The sequence below is a fragment of the Phalacrocorax carbo genome, chromosome 10 (genome assembly GCF_963921805.1).
Source record: "Phalacrocorax carbo chromosome 10, bPhaCar2.1, whole genome shotgun sequence".
NCBI lineage: Eukaryota > Metazoa > Chordata > Aves > Suliformes > Phalacrocoracidae > Phalacrocorax > Phalacrocorax carbo.
This window is the reverse complement of record NC_087522.1, coordinates 5557766-5582201: the sequence shown is the minus strand read 5'-3', so window position 1 is coordinate 5582201 and position 24436 is coordinate 5557766. Positions and strand designations below refer to the sequence as shown.

General features: G+C 40.7%; 1 protein-coding gene across 1 annotated transcript in view; it reads right to left on the bottom strand.

Annotated features, from left to right (window-relative positions):
* Positions 1-5024: 5024 nt before the first annotated feature.
* GNA12 (G protein subunit alpha 12) overlaps positions 5025-24436 on the bottom strand; it is a 44036-nt gene continuing 24624 nt past the window's right edge. Inside the window, exons 3-4 of the mRNA XM_064461560.1 lie at positions 13327-13377; positions 5025-12311 (exon numbers count right to left, since the gene is read on the bottom strand). Coding sequence (XP_064317630.1) covers positions 11742-12311; positions 13327-13377 — 621 coding nt within the window. The 3' untranslated portion in view covers positions 5025-11741. The remainder of the gene's footprint in view (positions 12312-13326; positions 13378-24436) is intronic.

Below are 24436 nucleotides of genomic sequence, written 5' to 3'. Positions count from 1 at the left end.
AGTCACCCACTGAACAGAAGCGGGTGCTGTGCTGGCACCAGGAGCTGCAGAGTCTGCCTCCCCATTGCCGGGCGTGCAGTTCCTCTCTGGCTATTTATAGACAGAGCTCAAGAGGCTGACGGGTTTGAGCTCTGTAACAGCAGCACGCTGGGGGAAGGCTGACCCTCTCCACCCCCAGCTCACTCGGACCTCGGCACTGATAACGCTCTCTACAGCTCACCGCTACACGGCCACGCTTCAGATTTCCCCTGTCTAAAAATATCAGCAGGTAGGGCTGGGTCCATCTCAGCTGCGGGGAGAGAGAAGACATTTCCCTCAGAGGAGCTAATAGCTTTGGCTTCCCTGAGCACTTGCCCTGTGCACTTTGAGGGCCTCAAATCACACAGTAACCCTGCAATGCATTTTTGGAGCAGGAAGGGAGAGAATCAGTGGAAGATGTTTGAGAAATGCTTGAGATTTACTCGTGCAGGTGAGGAGAAGAGATGATCTCGTAATAAATTCAGCTGGATTCCGGAAACACAAGTAACTTCACATCCGCATGATTCATACAGGGAGAAAAAGGGAGTTCTGGCTGCAGGACTGATGACGGCAATTCCTGGAAACATTTTTTCCAGGCTGCGCGCCGGGACTCGGGCAGGCGCGGTGCAGCAGGGCCGCTGCTGCCGCCCCCTCCTGGCAGCCTCCAGGGCGGTGGGGTTCTCATCCAAGACATTCTTCCCAGCAGCAGAAATTTTCCAAACAAATCCTGCTTGAATTACAAATCCATGTACTGCCCCACTCTTGCTCAGTTGTTGCCTTAACAGATGTACTATTTTAAGCAAGAGATTACTTTTTGTTCAGCCTTGTTTGCTCGTACTTTATTCTGTACTGAATCATTAGGCTGAACTTCAGAAACTTTCCAGAAAGAGGCTATAAACTCAGGATGACAATATTGCCTGAGGGAAAGAGGCAGCTTTCTATCACAACAAAGTCCAAAGACAACAGAGAAAGGGGGTGGCACAGAAACAATCTGAACTGCTGGCAGAAGCCACAGATGGGAAACCCCCCACGTGACACTTGGCTTACAGACTCGTTAGCTCTGTTGTGAAAGCGTGAATTTCTGCTGAAGAGTTGTTGCTTACCGATAACAGATATTTTGACCCCAACACTGTCAGAAGCATCACTTACCAGCTCAGCTTTTCCAGAAGTGCTCCAGGTAAGAAATAAATGAGCATGGCAACTCAGAGCTTCCCCTACTTCTGTGGGCAGCTCAAGCAGGGTCCATAGGCAAGATATAACTCTGTGGCGACAGGCAGAAAGCAGTTCTTTTAAGCTTTTAAGTCCTTCAGCAGCCAGAGGAGAGAAAAATCTATGCAATGTTAAACTGCACGTTTTTGTTCATGCAAAGCCGTTCCTGCAAAGGTGGCTGCTCTTCACACCAGCAAACGTTTCCAGTGCTGCTGCTGCATGTGACACCACAGCGTAGCATTTTGCTCCCAGGGTCTGCAAGTAGTCCTTCACACTTACCGCTGCACAGTCTACACTAGTGTAAGGGTTGGAGGCAACCTGGGTCACAAAGAAATAAAATGACTGGCCAAGGTTACACAGAAAATCAAGGTTATAACCAGGACTAAGGCACAAAGGTATAATTCTTACTCTTCTCTGCATGTACCAGAGTTGCAGATGGACAGAAAATAACTGACAGAGGAATTAGAAGTAAAACAAATTGAAGGTAAGATCCTAAATAAGATTTCCTGCATTTTAAGCAGCAGGTTTCTGGGGAGACACTTCTACTTGGAAGGGTGTGGGAACAGCAGCATAACTTGCAGCTAACAGCCTGCTAATTAAGCTGCAGAACAGAAATACAGATGAAATACTTAGAGGTAATTTTAGAAGGTCAAGCTGCACATCAACCATCAGCAAGAAGTAGTAGAGTACTCTATCTATAAATGCACACCCAGAAGTTACTTGCACCTCAGCAGCCAAGATCAGAGTTGGTTACAAATGGCCCAGGAACAGAGTTTCACTGTAGGAGGCAGCGGGCAGGAGAACCTCGAATTCACTATGCAGCACTTCAGTTTGGTGAGCCTTCTGCAGGAAGATAGGCAGCGAAAGGAGCTGGGCACCCAGGTGGGAAAGAATTCAAGTCCCAAAGGGCAACAGTTCCAGCAGCCTGCCCCAGAGCTCCCCAGGGCACAGCCTCAGGGCTCTGGCTGGCAGCTTCCCTCCGCAGGCCTGGGAAGGCAAGCGCTGCCCTTTCTCTGCCTAGTGACCTGCGGGTGTCTTATTTTGACAGGCAGATGATCTAGAGATGAACTCTGCACATGACCTGGCTGCTGCCTTCAGGAGATACCCCAGCAGAAGCAGGTAACTCCTTCCTGAAGTTGCTGTTACCTTTCATGCAATGATCCCTAACGGCAATGGTGCAACATGGATTCACATTAGACTCATGGGGCTCAGAACATCTCCCAGACCACACCGTCCTGTGGCTACCTAGAGCATCCTCCACAAACTCCAGTCATACCCTGTCCTCCCCAGGCTTAGGGATACTTGTTCTGAAGCAAATTCTGATGTCTATAATCCTGAACAGAGCAGAAAACAGAGTCTTTTAATAGCTTTACAAGCTCGTAGACAAATACCTTCTCCCAAAAATAAACAGGCAGAACATTCCACCTCTACTCTTTAAACAAGAAGTTGCTGTAACTGAAGAGAGTGGAGGAACAATGCAACTGTCCAGAGAAAACAACAAAAAACCCCGACTCTTTGCGAGTTAGAAGTGAAATTGCCTTCGACAGCTTGCGAAGGTGGGAGAGAAACCAGCATCTTCCATAGACATTTTGTTGGCAGTATCCAGCGCTTTCTGACTTAACAGGTGTTATGACCACCTCCCCGTGCTAAAATGGTACTTTTAACTGAAGTCCACTTCTGCTGTGCAAATTGAGGCTTTAAAGGAAAGTTACATATTGTAAAAATCCCTAAACACTCTTCCTTAGAACTCTTCCTTCCTGAACACTATGCAGCTTCCCAAGATGCTGGTCAGTCTTGGGGAGAGCGGCAAGAAATTTGGTAGTTTTTCTTAGTAACTGAATAAACTTCCTCCCAGGTCTGTACAGGATAATGAGATACCAGGCTGGAGCTGGAAACCAAATTACTTTCTTTAAAGGAAAACTAATTTTTCTTAATTATTTATAAATCAAAATATTACTATAACCACCCCAAACCTTATGCCTTGTACACTTTAGCAGAAATACAAAGCAATATAGCCCTGCTTAGTCTGCATTTTAGACAAGTCTCTCCCTGGGGAAATAGTCATGATTTCCCTTTTATCTTTGGAGTGTTGGATTATTGAAATTGCAGAAGAGATACTCTAGTAACAGGTAGCCATGCTGATCCAGGGAAGAGAATTCAAAGTTAATTGAGTTTCAGCTCTCTGGGAAGGGTACCAGTATTCATCGGCACTGAACAGACAAATTTACCTGCAGAACTTTCTGCTCCAGGCTCTGTTCTTACGGGGCAACACCTGTACAGCTGAATTACATAAGGGACATCTTTACCTTATGAAGTGGGATGGATTGAGATGCAGAAATTTTAATGGTGTTACTAAGACACCCTGATTCAAGCCTCTCACCACATGTCCCAAATAAAAATTTAAATCCCACTGAAATTGGTGCAGTTTAAGCACCCGCTCACGACTGCTGACGAGCGAAGGACTGAGCTTATGTAGGCACTCCAGCGACAATGCATTTCTTGTTTTGATTAAAGCTTTGGAGATTCAGCAATTCAGACAGAGAAACTCCAGCCAAACCCCAACCAGCTTTGGAGTGGACAAAAGTGACACCCTAAACTAATCCCCTTCCATGTCTGCTGGTCAAGTGTCTCTAAAGCCAGGCACGGCCCCTGTTACACCACCAATGTGTTCCAGCAGATATTGCCACAAAGAACCCTGTCTTGCTCCAGTGAGAAACCTGTTAAACTTCTATATCCAATCTTGTAGGGCTGTAATTTACAGGAATATTTTTGCCCAGAAAAGGGGCAATTTACTTTCACAGAGCTGCTGCTGTTGCTGAGGGTTTTTCAGGTTAGAGAGTACACGATCACACCTGGAAACCTCCTATTAGCACATACTGAATTTGTAATTCATCTGCCCTCATTTTCAGAGTTGCTGAACACATTATTACCTGAAAGTGCTCAGCACCTCCAGGGGAAAAAAAGTCAACCATTCCCAAAAGCCTGGTGTAGCTGAGGACCTAACTTCTCCAGTGATTAGCAGAAAGAACAAACAACGCTCCATGAAGGATTTTGAATTGTGTACCTGCCAATGTAATTGATTAGGCATTAGCAGTTCACACAAGAAACAATTAAGACTTGCCACAAAAATCTGCCAGATGTGACCTTTTGATGTACAAGCGAGGAAAGGTTAACGACATTCCTAAGAACTGGAGCCCGAGTCCTGGCAGAATTGACGCCAGGATGGCAATGCTGTCAGACAGGGATACCGATGGCTCTCCAAAGGTCACGGCCTGATGATCAGACCAAATGGTTACACCACGGCACACAAGCGAGTCCAACAGAGGAGCCTGGCACTGGAAAAGAAGCAAGTATAGGCCCCATGGCTATTATCAGATGCTACACAGCAGAAGAGGAATCTCTGACAGGTGTTGCCAACTCAACGGGCTTAATTAACTTCTCTCACTGAGCTTAAAATACATAAGCACGAACTCTGGCTGTGCCTCCCCTTCCACTTCCCATCAGTTCTAATGCCTAAGTCAGCTACTGAACATTACAGACGAATGGGTTAGAAGTTTTATACCGGCTAATGTTTCACCAGCCTTCAGTTCCTGGACACACTCAGGCAGAATGATTCAGACCAGAACTGGAGAGGTGGGAGATACATGAAGATTACAGAATGAGATTTTATTGCATGACAGCTGTAGTTTCGTGCAGTTCATGCTGTAATTTATTCAAAAAGCCGCTCCCCTGCAGAAACCTTTTGAATAAATAAAAAAAGTCACTCTAGACTTTGTTGAAAGATAAAACCCATAAAGAACAGTATAACAAGTCAAGTTTTAATAGATTTATAAAATTCATATATACAAAACAGTAAACTAAGTCACCAAAGCTATAAAATACACTTTTTACACATCACAATATAATTTTATCTAGTACACAGTTTTCATAAATTGAAACTATTACAGCAAGTAGCTGCTTCTATCGTGGATGCTGTTTTGGTGCTAGAAAGACACTTATGTGAGCAGTCTGGAACTGTGCTTTTACTTTATGCATTTTTCACCTTCTTTTAGTTTGTCACTGTTTTTAAAGTACTTTCTTGTGAATCGTTAGAAAATTAAGGCTAAACTCAGGCCTTTCTTGCCCAATGCAGTGAACTGGTTTAAAAAAAGAATGATATTGCATAGTATGTGTGTTACAATGCATAGGCACCAGAGAGCAAGTAAATTGCAGAATAAAAGATAACATTAATTGGCTTCCTAGCTACATGATTGTGTCATGAGATAACTTTGTGTTTTGTCAGTTTGCTTTCATACACATTGATTCCATAAACAAGACAACTCATCACAAGAGCAATAAATACTAGCCATTTTGTTAAGTGGAGACTCCAGAAATACTGTTTAACACGTATCATCAATTCAAGCTCATTACACACGCCAGATAATGAAACCTGTTCCCTGGGAAAATGCTCATTATCCTAAAGACAGTTAATGGCTTCAGTGCGAACAGGAGTTTGAACACGTTTTCAAACCTAAGCCCACCAAGCACGTTTTCCAACTCTTGTGAACTACCAAAAGATCATTTCTCTTCCACATCCCCCTTCTCCCTCCTATCTTCTCTCCGCCTTTGTGCCCAGCCACCTGCACACAAGCTCAGCACAAGAGACTGATGGGAAGTATTAGCAGAGAAGCAGTGCTGTTCCAAATCTGATACTTCCCTCACAGATGCTCTTCCTCAGGTCCTACTTATCCAAAAGTTTTGCTCTCCATCAGTATTAATTTTTATTCAAATAATGGAAACAGTCTGTTATCTAGCCATTCCCTGAAATACTCATGCTCTGGTATCTTGAAGAAAGTTTAAGCAGCTATCAGAAAGGAGTAAGATGCACTGTCTGGCCAGAGATCTGCCTACCGCATTCCAGTAGGAACTGAGTTTTAGCACTCAGTTATGAACAGATGAAGAAAGATTTACAATGGAAGGGTGTGCAGCTGCAGCAGGGCCAGCCTTGCCAGCCTGCTGCTCTTAATTCACAGCAACTAGCTCTCCGGCATCACTCAAAGCTTTTTGGGTCAATGCAGATGTCATTTCTCTTCAATACAGTCAGTCTTCAAGTACCATCAGCTTTTGGGATCTGTTTAGAAAATAGCTCGCCTTCTCTTGCTCCCTTCCAACATACTTTGGCTTTTTTACCAGAATGCCCACCTCAGAAGTCAGTGCTGCTCTCCATTTCTCTCCGACTGCAAGTATTTTCACATCGGACAAGAGATACGACCTTTGGACATATGCCAAGAGCTAGGTTGCGATACAGTTTGTCAAGCCAGGCACAGAACCACTAACACTGACAATCTAGTACCTCCATACTCCCCACCCAATAAGAAAACAAGCATATCGACACATAGACAAACTTCAACACCGCTTTCCAAATGCCATTACAAAGATAAAACCATCAAGAATCAAGCCAAACTGTTCAACCACCAAGATGAGCGAAGAGATAGCGTCACCTTGGAAGCAGAGCGGCAGTTTCAGCTCCAAATATGCTGGCTTTATTCTTTTCCATCTATGTAAGAAAAGATTTGTGTTAAAACAAAGAAGTGCCCACTTCACAGCACAAAGCAGAGATCACCCCAGCTAATCACAAAACAGGTAATATTAAAAAGCACTAGGTCTTGTATTGTCTTGCCAATTACTTCCTCACTAGGCTAGACGGTCCTCATCCACAAGTGTGTGAAGTCAATAGTCACTCAGCCCAAGTCTGGCCCAAACCATGCCAGTCTTCCTGTCCCATATGGATGCTCCCTAGGAATCTCTTAAAAACCCATTTACAAAAGTAGGCACAGATGCTTTATGGTTGCTACTGAAACACCCTTCCCACCACTTCCCGCGTTACAGAATTAGAGTGTACTGAGGTAAAGAGTTGGCAGTGCTATATTAAAACCCCTGACTACATCATGTGATTTTGTACTAGAAAAATGATACAGAAGAGAAGCTACTAGTAAACTTACTATAGTTCTCACCATGAGACACCAGTGTTTGGTTCACATGACAAGCTGCGGTGTGCCGAGACGTTATTGCATGTCATGTTTGTGTCTCAAGCTAGCATGCATCGAATTGTCTATCAACTTGATAAGTACTCCTGAAAATTTGATGACACAAGCAAAGCTAGGTCAGGTGTCAAAACTCACTACTTAAAAATCAGAGGAGGCTTTTACAGAAATCCGGTAGTTCCATGCAGCAGAACAGTTTGGTTTATTTTTTTCCAGGAGAACTAAAGAGTACATACATAGAAGAGACTCCAAAACATGAAGTTAATATCCACAAAGACAGCCATCTAAAGGCTGCAGAGGGCTTGTTTTCCAAAATGATATTCTGTGGAAGGTAGCTGTCTGTCACTAAAGAAAGCTGCTAGTTTCTTCAGTGGTTCCATGTCTATTCTTTTAATTTCTTTAATTCTACAATCCTTTCAGATCACAGTAACCAGGACAGGTGAATACCCGAGGGGGACGGGGACAACACATAGACAGGATGGGACACACTTTTCAAATGCACCGTTTTTATACCAAAACCTATTTTAGCTATCCTAGCAGAATCATGTTTTTGTCTGCAGTGCCACATACAGATGAGCTCTTCCTACTCCCTTTCGTGACAGTTTTTTTTTTGCTGTTAGTTTCTCCACTCTGTCTGCTTGGCTGAGGTTCAGGCTTTAGTTGGCTCAGAAAGCCTGTAAATGGTCATCTTCAGGAGCTTCCTCATGCTTGTAACACGCCTAGTTCTAGGTCTCACACAGCAGTGTTTTAAAAAACTGGATATATTATCAGGTTAATAAGTCAAACAATCTATGCTGCCATGTTAAATAAAAAAGGATCAATTCTTTGTATCAAACAAGCATCTTTGAGTTGTAGCACAAAGGTGAGTGGCCAGTAATTTCCATTCTATAATTGATACTAATTCATTTTCAACCTTAAGAACTACTTAATTCTGTCAAAGTGACAACTGCCTATTAAATATGTCACTTACAGAAAACTATTCTTCCTTTTTAATCCCAATTCACCACGCCACCTCATAAAGCCATCTAAGAACAGTTCAGAGAATGACAGCACTGCAATCTGAAGGAATGTTACCGGCTGACATGCTATATTAGCTTAAAGCCTGTTTTGAGGACAACAAATACAAAGCAGTGTTTGATAAGTGACTGCCATTTAGTTGCTTTTTCTACTTAAACTGCAAGATTACATAAGTCTCTTCTGCAAGCACATGCCGCGAGCACTTCCTCTCTTTGTCCCTGCGAGAGACAACCCGTTTGCAACACCCCATCGCTGGTCATTGACCTGTGGGTGTCAGAGGAGGGACAGCAAAAAGCTGCTTTTAGAAAAAAATTGTTCAAGGTCTCCATCTGATTATCATCCTGCCTGTGACCCGTTTCCTGACTAGCCAAGTGAACAATAAGCCTATAAAGTGAACAAAAAACATGTTCTCTCCAGCTGTGTTTACCTGCAAAGTTCTCCAGGATGTCACTTAAAGTTTTATATTTGCTTCTTGTGAAAGGACTAAGCAACAAACCAAGCCTGCCCCGAGATGTTTGTATGACCTAACCCACCTAAGTTCTGCTTTAGTAATTAACTGATTTACCATAACATGATTTTCTGGCTTTATTATACTACAACTTACCTTGAAAAAAAAAACCAAACAAAAGCTGCCCCTCAATTGTGGCAAGAAGCGGAGTGTATTTTGCAAAGAAAGCTGTCACTTAAAAATGTTCTTTTTACTCTTAGGCTTAGGCCAAATCCTTTGCAAACTTGAGAAATGCCTGACTTCTGCAAGAAGAGTTTCCTGATCTTGGGTTCCTGGTGTGAACCATCACTATCAAAGTTCCACAGAACACAGCCTACAGAGCCAAACTACTGGTTTTCATCTGCAGTCTACGGTACCACCCTTAGGCCCATTTTATCAATAAAAAGAAGAAAGGCAATAATGGGCCTGAGGTGATCGAACTGGTTCCCTAAAACTCAGATTTGGTGTGCAAAACTGCCGTATCATACAAAAAGAAAGCTTGAGAGCTCAATATGAGATATCTCATGCTGTTTCTTTTCCAGGTACAGATTAAGTTACTTAAAATAAAAGTTGCATTATTAGTTCTGTCAGAGTTTTAAATCCATAAGGTGACTGAGGTTACAAAACCATGGATGAGTATGAAGAGAAAAACAGAAGAGGAAATCCCATGCTATGCCTCCCAGGTAAAACTACAGTAGATTCAGGCATACAATTGAGGTAATTCTTGAGAAAAAAATAGCGCTGAAAGGGAATGTGTAACTCATTTGAGAAAACAAGCATAATATTAACCCACCTAGAAAACTTAGTGAAAGAATAAAGGTCACAGCAAACTAGGAAATAAAGTCAAGTCAACTCAGAAGTCAGGTCAGCCTGTAACTGCCTCCTCTTTCCCAGTGTCTTGTGTGAAGCAGAAACTACTACCAAGAACTGCAAGAATTTTTGAAAACTTTGAAAACAGTTTTAAGTCTTCAGCCAAACAAATGGGCTAGCTTAGAGAAACAAACCTTCTACGATGAGTAAATTTGTTTGCATCACCCTGTGTTGAAACATTTACCTTTTCGAATGTAATAATCTTAAGAGTTTCCCCCCATCTGAATATTAGAATGACATTTTTCCCCTTCAAGGTTAAAAAGGAATAAATATTTAAAAGACAGAGTTGGTCCTGGCAAAAATAAGACTTGTTACAAGGAAGCTAATTCCTTGTTTAAGTTTGCTCAAATTTAAGTTAGATTTTCCCATCTGCAACTTTTCACTTGCTTCTTACCTTGATACTGTGCACATTACATAGCGCTGGAATAGCCACATCTTTTCCACTCTGAAGCCTGTGCAGAGAAAGCCAAAAGACTGCTACATTAGGAAACTACACAAAAATACCATTATGAACATCTGCAAGCTTCAGAGGGGAAGAAAGATTCCAGATTTTATCCAAATTAACATGAAAGGACAACGGAACAGGACTTGTTTTGACCACATCTCCCATAGGATTACCAGCTGAAGGAAAACGTTGCTTGTTTTGAGATGCCATTACAGGCTCGAAGGGGATAAGAACTCCAGGGAATCTGCTGACTTTTTATGGGTACAAACAGCCCTTCAGGTTTTATTCTTGGATAAAAACTATGACAAAAATTGCACAATAAACTATGTTTGAAAATCACCTAAAGGATAGCACTACAATGTTGATATAAAAGGCAGATCTTCAGCTTGTCCATGTACCCCACTGTAGTAGAAAAGATCCGATATGTCTGTACACAAAAAAGGCACCTGACAGTTAGTCACACAGATTAAGAGAGCTAGGAAATTAACAGTTCATATCAACATTATTCATAGCCTCTTGCAACTTTACACACAAACCATTGCCTGAAATGGGCAACGCCAAACTTGACTGTACTCAGAATTACATGTGCATCACTATAGGCTAAAGATCCCATTAAGACACAGATTAAAGGCTAATTTTACAGCAAGGTCTTGCTGTCCAAATACATCAGTGCAGCTGTAAAACTGGGATCTCTAGGGTGTTCAGTCTTCCTATAAGGTCAGCTGTTGGGAATAAATCAAGCAGCTGCTGTACTACCAAAACCTTTGCTTAAGAGTTTAATCAGCTTTCAAACTTTTGAATATAGATAAAGCCCTGTCACACGAGATACCGAACCTTCGGAAAACTGTCAACTGTGGGTGTGAGAACAGCGCTGCATTTCCATGAAGTACATCTCAGCTGCACACCCACTGTGCAGAAACAGTCAGGTGCTCTAGCACAGGCTGCTTCACCAAGGAAATCACTTTTCCCATGATGTAATTCCCTTCACACATAGTGCAAAATAAACCCTTCTCCGTATCAGTGAGGCCTTAACTTCCCATCCAATTTACTCCAACATGGGTTTGCTTATACAGTTTTAGACTTTTGCCTCAGGAGACTCACACAAAACCTTCAGACCAGAGCTGAGCATCCACCTTGTTAAGTGGTTTCCAGACCCTTGGCAAAGCTGAACATGCACACAAGATCTGGTTACATTCTTAAGTGATAAGAACAGAACCTCCATTAACGTTCTCCAGTACAGCTGCCAATCTCATTATGTTTAGATTAGTTTGATTCAGCACCTCCAAACTACAAAAAAAGAGGCAGTTTGTATGACTAGTGTCTCTGAAAAATTAGCATATTCATTTAAAACGTGTCTTCCATACATGGTTTGTCAGAGATTTCTTTTTTCTAAGAAGGCAGAAGGTGGTTGCGTTATTCAGCTTTCCAAACTAGGTACCGAACCTACAGCGGCCATGTTTCAGTAGTGTTTCTAGTCCAAATGATTCAGTAGCTAACGTCAACATTTGACTCCTTCGGCCTATAGCTCCTCTGTTTGGACTGGCTAGTTTACAGCATTCCTGAGCCAAGTAATTAGCATGGGTCCTACACCACATGCAAGGGCCATAAAGAAAGGATAAAAACTTTGATCTAACCCTCCAGCAAATTTTAACAGGACATCGGCTGCTCTCCTTCACTGCAACATAATATCCTTCAGATTCTCTTGAAGGATCGTGTCCTTCACAGCATGAAACACAAAGCGGATGTTTTCAGTGTCTATGGCAGTGGTGAAGTGATGGAAGAGCGGCTTACTGCGGTTTCTCCTCTTTCTGTCAAAGCACTGCACCAGATAACGTTGAACATCATCTAGCCTGTGAGGGTCGCCTTTGAAGTCCGAGAAATACTTCTTAATGCTGACAGTCTTTACCTTCTCTACAAGAAGATCCATCTTGTTGAGGAATAGGATAATAGAAACATTAAAGAAAAGCTTGTTATTGACTATTGTCTCAAAGATATTCATGGACTCCACAAGTCTATTTGTGCGCCTGTCTTCCATGAGAACCTGATCGTATTCACTGGAGGAGACCATAAACAAAATTGAAGTTATTCCATCAAAGCACTGGAACCACTTCTGACGCTGAGATCTCTGTCCACCTACATCCACCATCTTGAAAGGTATTTTTTTAATGATGAAATCATGCTCTACTATCCCTTTCGTGGCTTTTCTAGCCAGCAAAATATCTTGTTTGCTGGGGAAATAATTCTGTAAAAGAAATGAGAAAAGTGTCAAAAAAATCCTTCAAAAATGCTAGCTAATGCCAAAATACTGAAGCAGTGTAGAAGGGAGGAGGGAAATCAACAAGAGCCCTTTTTTTTTTAGTTATCAAGTGAAGAACGAATACTCAACTTTAAAATAGTGGACTGTTGACCATTTATCTCAACATATTGGTAAAGATCTACAGAAGATTCTAAGACATAAGAATAAAAATACAGGACCAACTCACTCATCCACATTTTTATTCTTCAAGCCTCCCATTTTCAGGCTGAAGTCCGTTCTATCATTATGAAATTCTTAGCCACAGTGTTATTGCCGTTTAGGTAGTGTTCAGTAAAGCAGATCTCCAAATCATCACCGAAAAGATTTTTTTCATGAAATCTAGTTTTTCTACAGTTCATTGCTTTCACAAAGGACATCTTGCAAGCTTTAGTGCAAATACTTCTTCCAGGTTCACAGTCCATGACCAGCGAGTACAGCAACATGCTCTAACACAGGCTGTGGCCCAGCCCACCACTGCAGAGAGATCTGTTCTTCAGAAGCTTATCTCTGTTATGTCTGGGAAAATCATCTCCCTTCTTCCTCCTCCAAGTCTCCCGACAGATGTTTTAATTACTGACTTCAAATCCTACAGGTGCTAGTATTTTTCTTTTATTTGGTAATTTTTCAGCCTGCTACCTTAGTTAGCACCAGCCATCAGATCATCATAAAAAGTGAATGAGATTAAGAGACTGCATAGAAGGACTGATAAAAGAAAATACGTGCATAAAACTTCCATAAATGATATTTGCTGTCTATCAAAAAAGATTAAGCAAATACTAAGCTTCAGTTTCATAAGGCTAAAGTTTACTATTTCTAGATCGAAGAACTTCGAAGTTATTAAATGATTATTAAAAAAAACCCACCCCCCAAAAAACAAACCAAAAAGCATTAATCATTGCACACCCAGGCTTCCATTATCTCTTTGAGCTCCTTAGGTTCAGAAAGAGAAGGTATGTCTTACCAGCTGACCGATCCGATCCAGGTTATCCAGGAAGTATTTCACCGATTCACCCTGTGGAAAAGGAACAAGATGGGAACTAAGCTTGTTTCTAGAATAGCAAATCCAACTGTGTTTTCACTTTCCAACACACACGGAAGTCTAACATAGCAATACCACATGTGGAAGCTTGGACAACATCCTGATATGCTTCAGGAGCTGGAACAATAGAAGAGCCGCATAGCTTAGTAATGAAGGAGATGCCATAATACACTACCGACACGTAGGTAAGGCAGTATTTCTTCAAAAGCAATTCACTATTAGTTCTAGAAAAAAAAAAATCAAAGTTGAGCAGAGATATGAATAAATGCTGAAAGCTATCTAGTAAATCTTTACAATGAAAGGGAAGTGTTATTAAAGTCAGTCCTTTGCTTCAGCTTAAAGAATTAGTTTTTTCCCCCTTGTATGATGAATGCAGTTAATTGACACTCAGTGGGAGTAAAAGTGAAACATGTTTCTTAGAAGCCAATGTATTTTGTTTAAAATTCATAACAGTGAACAAAAGCATATCCTAGACTGGCTGGCATATCTTTAGAAAAGTGAAAGATTTAAGTCACCCCCAATTTGTGATAATTTAAGCTACACTTGCTTGTCAAAAAAAAAAAATTCTGAAGGACTTTCTCTTCTACAGATAAAACCCTTGAGCCTAAAAGGGAAACTAATAATGGATTTGCTGATCTTGTACAAAATCTTTTAGCTATTATATTGAGAAGAATATAAGCAATGTTTACAAAGAAAATTTATTCTTGTGTGAAAATGCATAAGACATTTTGGGGGGGTGTTTTTTGTTGTTGTTGTTTTGTTTAAAAACAAGCTTGCTCATATATCACACTCAAATCAAGTGCCACTTTGCATTAGTGGATAGAAAAAGCCCTGCACATACGTTTTAGAAGTAATAAAATTGTTTCCATATAGATGCAGATTTGACTTCTGGAGTGAAGCTATCTTTGGCAGAAGCTCATTCTCCTTCCAACACTTCGCTTCTCTTCAGGTGAAGATGATCTGTTCAATAAGAAAGTATTCCTCGTTGTTTAGGACATGTCTCTTGCAGTTATCATAAGAATGATAAAAAAGGAAAATCCTGCTGCCTTTTAATAATTTTAGGCAGCAACACACATTATATGTATCACAGATCAGGGCCATGTCAGCAATGACCAAATTGACAGTAGGTGCCCTCGCCAAGTCACTAATTCAGAATGAGAACGTTCTCAAAACATCATCTCATATTCCAACAGCAATATATATTCTTAAACCATACATTCTCCTCTACACCATAGGTTTGAGACAGCAGAATAAAATTATTCCCCTCCAGTACAACTGTAAACAGATGCCACCACAAGTGTTCATTTTGAAGAATCAGACTGCAGACCAGAGGATTCAGTGTACTGCACAAGGGCATAGTTCCAGCATAAGGCATAGACAAAAAGGAGCTGTAACTTATTATTTCCTAACATTTAAAACCAGAAGTGTCTCTTCACAAGAGAGAGAGAACATGCATTTTGCAAAAAGTTACCATGCATCACGAAGGATTTACAGTGGATAGCTAGCAGAAAAGATTACTTTCGGGGGGGGGGGGGGGAAGTTTCCAAAGAACAATTGCTCTAAGAGCTTCCTTACAATCATGAATTTTCATAAGGTGAAAGTAATTTCCTGTATTTTTTGGCACTCTGTTGGATCAGAAGAGATATCACAGACCGCATAAATAAGAGAAAAGGTCTTCCTGTACAGCATTAGTCATATTTAGGAGACGGGAGAGCCCAGAAAAAAAGGTCACCGAAGCTTTGAAGAAAGCCCAAACCCTTCTTTATCTATTGTGCATTGTCCTACACAATGCCTTCAGACGCGCAACCAGACTGCAAACAGGCCATGTCTGATACAACTTGTATCTTCTACCCAGTTGCTTTAAGAGTCCTTGCCTTGTCCATATACCCTCCCACGCTGAGAGCAGGAAACAGCTGGATGCATGTAAACTGCTGGGACACACAAGCAAGTTTACCTGATTTACAGCTTGTGCCTCCCCTATTTCCCACCCCACACATCAGTCAGTTCAATATTTTGCACATTTATAAGAGGGTAAGAAAAATAATCTGATTAATTTAAAAAAAAAAAACAACCCAAACGAAAACCATGTTCATTTCTGCAGTGATTTAGGGAAACTAGAGTTCTACTTTCTTATATAGCTCTTTGTAACATTGCAATTAAGCCAGATAATTCATTCTGGGAAATTTTAAGCAGTAATTGCAGAACACTTGGATAACTGACTAATCAAGTCAGGTTGCTGGAACAGGTGTGAACACCATATGCGTGGTCTGACAGATCTGAAGATGTATGAATATCCTCTTCTAGCACAGAACCCAAAGACATCCAGTACTTAAGTCAAAATATCCGTTTCCAGTCAAAACAACAAATCCCCAACAAGCTCCAGAGGGTTTGAAGTTCAAAAAAAAAAAAGCTCAGAGCATTAAAGCACACAATCCTGAAGGAAGAGAAAGAAAAACCCACAAAAAACCCACCCCACACACTCAAAACCCCCTACTTCAAAGTTGATTTGTTGATTAAGTCCTGTGTCGTGGCCTATGGAAATGTGGATTCAGTTCCTGCTCCAAAGACTTCGAGTAACCTCGCTCTACATCTTAGTCCAATTCACAGAAAAAAGTCGGTTGTTCCCGGAAGCGTGGTGGGTATTCCAGCTCATTGAGCCGGCACTACAGATCAACTGCAGACGGCACCAACCGACTTGATGAATAACTTGCAATTTATTTAATGTGGAAAATATGAAAACTCCAGGTGTTTGGACTGTTTTGTATTTGTATTTTTAATCAGAACAATTGTATTAACTGAACATTCATTTAGCATTTAGTTTTTTTCCTTGTCATCCAGGGGAAATAAATAGCAATATTAATTAGATCTAGAAGTTTATTTAGCTTTCTATCAAGCTGCACTTGAATGCAATTTTGAATTACATACATAAATTATTATTTACACAAAGCCATCTCATGCTTTGGGTATTATATACACACACAAATGTACTTGTGTATTTTGAACTACGCTTGCAAGCTGCAAAATGGAAATGGAAGCCATCAAATATTTATACTAATTATATCACATTCAAGTGCCTAAAGATAATCACATCATGGTGTGTTCACTTAAACAAAAAGGTCCAGGTTAGATGTGTCAATCTTTTGCAGGAAAACTGTGGCAGCTCAAGAAACTTCCCCAGATCAACTTGGTTGATAGAAGATCGTTGAGCTTGTCTTGCAAGATTTAAAAAGGAAGACTCAAATCACCTTGTATTTCCCTGTTAGTACACCATTTTATTTAAAAAAAGATTCTAATAATATTCATAAATAATGTTCTTAAAATCTGAAAGACATTATTTCATTTCAACCGCACGGTACTTGGATACAACACACCGTTCTGTCACCGTCACAGCAGAGCGTGTCAGCGAAGCACGTCTGTACTGGCATTTCTTATCTTTTATTTTTAAGAGATAGTCTATTAGTATATTTCACATTTCAAAAGTTATATCAAGAAAATCTGTGTATCATCTATTTTGCTGTTGATACAAACCAGCTAGCCTTTTTTTTTTTTCCTTCTCCTTGATAACAAATCAAGACATCAAAATGCTGTCTCCCAGCCATGCTCTGTGTTTTCCAGGACAGCAGCAGGAGGGGGAAGAACAACCTCCGAGTTATGAATTGTACATAATTCAGATACTCCTTTTTAGTACACAGGAACACAGTATAGGCCATAAGTCTTCCTTAACTTCTTGTTCACCACACAAAAGTTACCACAAATGCTTGGATGATTCATTCTCTCACTGCTAATCTCTTCTCCCTCTGCAATACATATCCTCTGAGTAACAGTTTTGCCAACCGGGACCAAGTGAAGGAATAAGAGATGCTGTTCCCATTGTTCAGTATGATGAGTCACTGCACATCTGGGAACTGGGGGAATCAAGAAATACAAACAGAAGGCCTAAAATGAGCCCACAAGTTCCACAATGCAGCATTATTATTGTTTGGGTTTTTTTAATTTATTATTATTATTATTTTTAAAATGGCCTAGCTGCAGTATAAAGTTTAGTAAAGGCAGAGAAAATTGTACTAATTTGCTTAAAAACCAATGGTGGAGGAGAAAGGGAAGAAAGGTGAGGTAAAATGTAAACACATACTCTTGCTTCCTGAAATAGTGCTCTAAAGCTCTTCTTTTATATCCTAGATTATTTTGAATAAAGCATTTTCAAGGGGCAAAAGACAAAGTTGCGAAGAAGCATTTATTCCATATATTTTGTGCTATATGAGTGTCATCTTAACATTAGTGCCAACTAAGTTACCATGAAAACAGCTAATTGTTTTTAATATCTCTGTCCCTTCAGGCTAGGTTCACAGCACAAGAAATCTCCCTAAAGAAATATTATAACTAATCTGGCATCACTTCCTTTGCCATTGATAGCCTCATTGCAAAAAGCTAGCAGAGAACACTTGGGCAGCGTTCCCAAGCAGTATTCATTTCATGAAAAAATGCACAACAGATCCTATATAGATTGCTTTAAAATATCCATAGAAACTTGGTAATAAGAACTGTTCTGCAAGGCTAGAATTTATCAACTTGTCGCTCTAACCCTCAGCCAGTTATTCAAAGTGACAACAGTTGGTCAGACCATAAACAACAGTGAAACATCCTCTTGTCCAGTTCCCGAAAATACAGGCTCACTTTAAACTCTTCCTTCTGAAAATCAGTTCCTCTAAATTCTGCTAAAGACTTGAAAGGGGACCCTCTGTTCCAAATTGGCTTTCTTCCTTTTGCTTGTCCCAAGGCCTTTTTGACATAATATTAATTTAGCCCTTCCTGATCATTCTGTGTCTAGCTCCTAAATTTAGAGCACACAATTTAAGGTAGACCTGTCAGTCTTCACTTGTTTCAGATGAATTAAATAGCACAGGAAGGAAACTCTATACTTCAAGGAAGCATATAACACAGAACTAGCAAGATTCCCACAAACACAGCAAAACACATGGAGAAACAGATACTGTAACTAACCACCACAAACTGCAGCCGAATCTGCAAGGTGAAAGCAACAGCGATCCCAATTAAAAGAACCACAGTGTTTGCATCCCACCTCCATTCAGGAGCTGTAAAACCTTCAGCAGCAAGGCTGAGAAACACAGAGGAAACCCAGGAGAACCCAGAAGGAAGTCTGGGAATCTCCCAGCCTTTAACCTCCGAAATCTCAGATGCACGAATGGGATGGACTTAAAAGCACTGACATATAATTTCATCCAAAGTTGGCCTTTATATAAGGTGCCACTGCATTAGGACTGCCAGGGTCACATACTGACAGAATGCAACGCTAATGCTAACTTTCAGTGCTAACTTGCAAATGAAATCTGTTTTTCAGACACATACCAAGACTTATTTTGGCCAAGTTTCCTGGGATGTTGATCACCTGATAATTGTAAGGTGTTTGAATGTTACAATTTCAGACATTTTACAAAAGCGAGATATCCAAAGCAGAGGCCCAAGGGAAGAGCAAGGCTATGAGCACAGAAGTAGGATAAAATAACCAGGCCACTAGCATTTGAAATTGTTGGAGGCATTAGATCAGCCAAGGTTTTGGGTACTTAGATTAAAACCCAAAACCTCAGTGAGACACAGGAACGCTTTGCTTAGAGAGACCTACTGGACACAACAAGCAGATTAACATCCTGCCACCATAATACATGTACACTTTGGAAGTAGGCACGCAGACACAGCTCCAGGTTCCACACTCTCGTTTTGTCTGAGGGACACAGTAGTCTTTTATAAACCCCAAAGACACAGGGTTAAAATTCTTCTGAGGGGCAACTATAAACAAACAACTCCCCCTCCCCAAACCCGCAGGCTTTTCCATCAGATTACTTCTAAATCTGCACTTCTATTCAGCCTCACTGGTAACAGGGCACGGATTTACTACAGCCGAAAGAGTGTTCTCTTCTGTGACAGCTGATGAATTAAGTATTATTTTCCAAGGAGATAAGCAAGTCTGTGCTTGTTAAGAATTCACTCAGAAGGATGCTGAAGGAACCTAAATTGCCCTGAAATGCTGATGCTCATTCTATGCTATAATTCTGTTGTACAGATATTCTACATCCTGTCTGGGCATTGCAACTTATTGACACAAGACAAACAATTTTTTCATTCAATCACTAGTTCCAAGGCAGAGATTAACCACTTCTCTGTATTTAAGCCATACAGAATTCTATCAAATCTCTCTAGGGTTATTTAACTTCCTCCTTAACAACAGACTGAGCTACTGGCTCCCATCCAGCAACTCCACTGCTTATCCAAGTTGCTGCTATCTGTACCCTGCAAACATACCAACTACAAGAAAGTACCATTTGGTTCCAAGCTTCTTCTAAAAACTACTTCTTTCTACTGCCTAGGTGTACAGTGTAGGTATCAGATGTTAAAATATTTCAAAAATTCATTGTTTGTCAGCTCAGTACAAACACGCAATGCAAAGACCTGTTTGTCCAAGCCAGGATGGCTTTCTACAGACTCATCCTACAGGACACGCTGACCAGACTGTACACTTCACAGCCCATGGATAAAACAAGAAAAGGTGATAAATATTGATTTAATTTTCCCCAGAAAGTCTAGGCTAATCTGAGCTTCCACATCAGTGATAAGTTTTGTGGATCTGAGGGAAGGAATGAAATTCTAGCCTTACAGCTAAGAAACACTCCTAATAGGAGCGGAGTTCTTGTGGTGAAGGGCAACTCCTACATGTGTTAGCTTTTCCCAGCAATTAAATACAGCAACTCTTTCTGAAAGTGCTGCAAGGAAAACACGTTACATTTTTTCCTGAAATTCTCTGTGTTTCTACATCAACAGGATGTAGAGGAGATAAATTACTCTTGATACTATGTTAACAATTCTGTCCATTTGTCTCAAATATGCACAATAGCAACAGTGCCTCAAAGAGGAAGAGTGTTCTATTAAATAGACTGAAGCTGGCTCATCCTATTTTATAAGCTTCAAGACATATTACACAAGTCCCTATTGTTTTGATTTTACTCCTACTTACTGTCTGTTCATCGCTGCTGTTCCTGCTTGACAGAATTGCAATGTCTGGAAGGAAGCAGGTGCAAACAGCACAGAAAACAGTACCGGCCACAAACAACACACAAAGATGTACAGTGCAAAAGGGTTAAGTAATTGTTGTTTTTTTTTTAAAAATTATAGAAAAATCTGTAACCAGACTTGCACATTAGCTACAGTGATTTAGCATTTCCTAGCCTTCACCGACTAGCAGCTAGCAAGATTCAAGGAGTAGATGCAAGAGGATATACACCCAGTTCATGTGGAAGAATCACAGTTATGTCTAAACAACAGAAGTCCGATTACCGTATCCAACATCAGCAGTGTGCCCAGCTCACACACACTCATCCTGGCACAAGTGGATGACAGACCTAGTCATAAGCATCCCATGAAAGGATTCCTTCCTGTTGCCCTGCCAACTGTCTAAGCGACTATATTGTCTAAAATTGCTGCCAGATCCCTTTCATCTCAAACACCGGAGGTTCTCCGTGAAGTTGAACTAACGTACGCCAGCTCAACTTCTCATTCCAAGCACAGTTGGCTAAAACATACAAGAGAAGGCAACTGAAAGCAGCGGTCTTGCCACAGTTAAAAGAAAGTCCTGAGCTGTAAATGGAAGGATGGATCCAAGATTCTGGCCAATCACTAGAAAATTATCCCATTTATTTTCAGTGGGCAGCTGCCATGCAAAAGCAGGCATTTCCAACTAACATGTCAGGATTTAGAACCAACTGGATGAATTTGCAGATCACCAGGAATGATGCACAATCACGTTATTATGTGACCCTAGTCATATGCTTTGTTTTCAGCAGCTCAGTATGCAAACCTGAAACTTGCTTTGTTTACAGAAGACATCTGCAGAACTAGAATAGACACTGACAAAAAAATATTACCTTATGAATTAATCTAGTCAGCAGTACTGACTATCCGATCAAGACCAAATCACAAGTTTATCAGTGAGTTTCCCTTCCAAATCTTATCAGATCAAGGGATGGGAAATAAATATCTTAGATCTTGCGGGCTGAAAAAACAGCTAACACCAGCCATGAAAGAATGTTGAGCTTGGACTTTTCCATGGCAGGTGGCCAGCTGGAAAGCTAAGCAATTTGCATTTACAACAGGCATAACCTTGGGTATCTCACAGAACAATGCTTCCTACACCACTTCTACACCAAAGGATTTGTTGCAGGGTGCCTAATGCTCCACGTTCTGTGGAAACATCAACTCAGACACCTTTTAGTGAAATTTGTCTATGTCTGTTGTTAAAAAGGTGATTATAAGATTTGGAAAGAGTCATTTATCCCTCACATTTATTTAAAAATTTGTTTTAAAAAATATTTGTTCTTTTTGTCTGTATGTATACAACCAAGACATTTTTAAATGTGATGTAGACTAAAATGACGGTCTTGCAAGATTCAGAAAGCTTCTCAGTCCCAGAGGTTAGGCTTTAGATGGAAATCAGACTGAGGTAAAATGCCAGTTAAGTCTTAAATAGCACACCTGAGTGCAACTAACAGTGTGATTCCTATAAAACCAGGTGTGTAAGCACTAGAGTGCAGAAGAAAAAAAACTTCCACCTTACTTACACTATTCAAGTTTTTCACCGTGCCTGTTACCTCAACACTCAGCAGGCTCAACTACAGAGAACACCAGGCTTCCAAGTCTGAGGGATTCCTTAAGCCAGTTTCTGTGTCCGGTTTTCAAAAAAATTATTTGCCTTTGAAACAAAAACACCCCTTCTTTTTCAATTACACCTTGGTAGTTGTTAATTCTAAGAGACTGACCAACTTTGAACTATGAACTGTGCCGTTTCTGCCAGCTGTTGCTACGCTTGCTTTCCCAGTGACTTCTCAAACCAGTGGAATTTCACGACGCATACTGACTTTCTCAACATCTCACGTTCACCCACTTACACTGAGATTGGTATTGCCTTTTATGAAGTCTGACCTTTACGTGCACCTGTAAATCCCCTAGATCACTAGTGACCAAGTTGTCTCATGTCGTATGCCAAGAACATTTATTTCATTAGTTCTTTTCTGTACTTTGGGTCTGTGAAAGAGGGTTTCACCCAAGAAGCAACTGCCCTCCCTATAACCTCCTCATCTCTCCTGCTCCAGAGCCAGTGACCGCACCGCATGTTGAGTCCAGCAGATGAGTGACAGTGAACCTCAAACAACCTTTGGTGATCTGAAATAGACTTCAGTCTCCATTCACAATCAAGTCAGGTTCTCTGCAATCTGATTTATAGTCATTATTTCAAAACATTTATTCACATCCCGTCACAACATATCAATTATTCCCAATATTCTCTTCCCTGCTGAAGGTTTTTTTCGCATGAGAAGGGAAAGTTCTTCCAAATTTGCACATAAACCTTACCATAATTTATACTTTAGTATGAATACTGCAAGTAACCTAAACTTTTTTTATATTTCAGAATTCGTTCTCTTTCACGTCATTACTTTCACCTACAAAACCAGAACTGGAATGTATTTACCCGACCTGAAAATTAAAGTCGTTCAGGTGCTGATTCACTATAGGATCAAACATCCCAGAGTGAAGGCACAAGGTGAGATGGGGTTGGTAACTGCACAAACAACAGCTCTATTAATGTGTAATTCCATCCTATTTTCATGTGCATCTACAACCGAGTCCTTTGACACAGTCCTCCATCATTGTAAAGCTACTATCTTGAAGCTCAGGCTTATTAGAAATGAAACTTACCATGGAGGAAAAAAAGCCCACAAGTAATGTTGAAGTATCAAATAGAAAGCCTTATTTTTACGCACCCTCATGTGCCTCTGTTTTATATAAATTAAGTGCTATAAGCATCTGAAAACAAATCTAAAATTGAAATAAGCGATTTGAAATAAGCGATATAGCTTCCATCCTTAAGGCCTCATCTACACATGTAAATTAATCAAGCCACAGTGGAAAATGAAGTAGGTTTAACAAACTTGTACAAGCTGTTAAGCAGACTAGCCTATTAAAGAAAAAATCCTAATTAAAGCCCTGGTCACATCCTACTAAACTGCAGAGGTTGAAACTGAACTCCTTGCAACCTAGAATGCTTGCGCTGGACTGGGAGAAAAACGACAGAAAAAAGGATATAGTAGATGGTTCTTTTGCCTCCTGCCCGCATCTAACAGCATGACTGATTCAGTGCTGTACCCCGACCAGACTGAAACTAGATGGATCAAAGTCTTAAATACACAGAACCCAGAGATGGAATTAAATGGGATAGTTCCATCCATAAACCACTGTTTTTTTCAGTTTGAGATTTTACCGAGTTCCCAGAGTAGAATTAAGTGACTATCAAGGAAGGCAAGTCAAATTAAGAGGCTTTGGGGGCGGGGTGGAGAGCAGACCTTCTAAGGACAAACACCAACAGTTTGTTCAGGAGTAAAGCCAAGTGAAGCACAAGTCTGCCACAGTCTGAACTGCAGGAATCTGTGTTGTATACAGAGGAGACATTTGAAAGGTGTCAATAAATTACTTCTCAGAGCAACATGTTTTCCATTTTCTCAAACAGAAAATCCTGCATGATGTTTCCAAGAAGTCTTCCTCCCCTCCCGCAAATACTAAGTCAATAATACAGCAAAATAGGTTTACTCCACAGAGCCGCTTTAAGTATAGCTGCAAACTAACAAGAAGGTGGAGACCATGCTGCCTTCTGCCTTTGTAACAGAAAGCCTTCCCACCTAGTGCAAGTTCCAAAAAAGGAGAAGCGGAGTATTGAGCTCTTGTCTGAGAAGACAGCTTAGCAGCTCTGCTCCTTCCCTTAGTGTTCAATTATCAGCTGGTCAGTTTGTGGCAGTATGGAACCCTGAGAGATTTTCTGGAACAGTATCGTGTTCAGATGCATCCTTAAGTCATCTAACCTACGAAAACCTCCACTGTTGCACAGCTATCATTTCACATAAACTCAAAAGTCAAACACAGTGTTTCTTCCCTCCCTCTGCTCACCACCTCCTCTACGCTCAATACCTGTCAA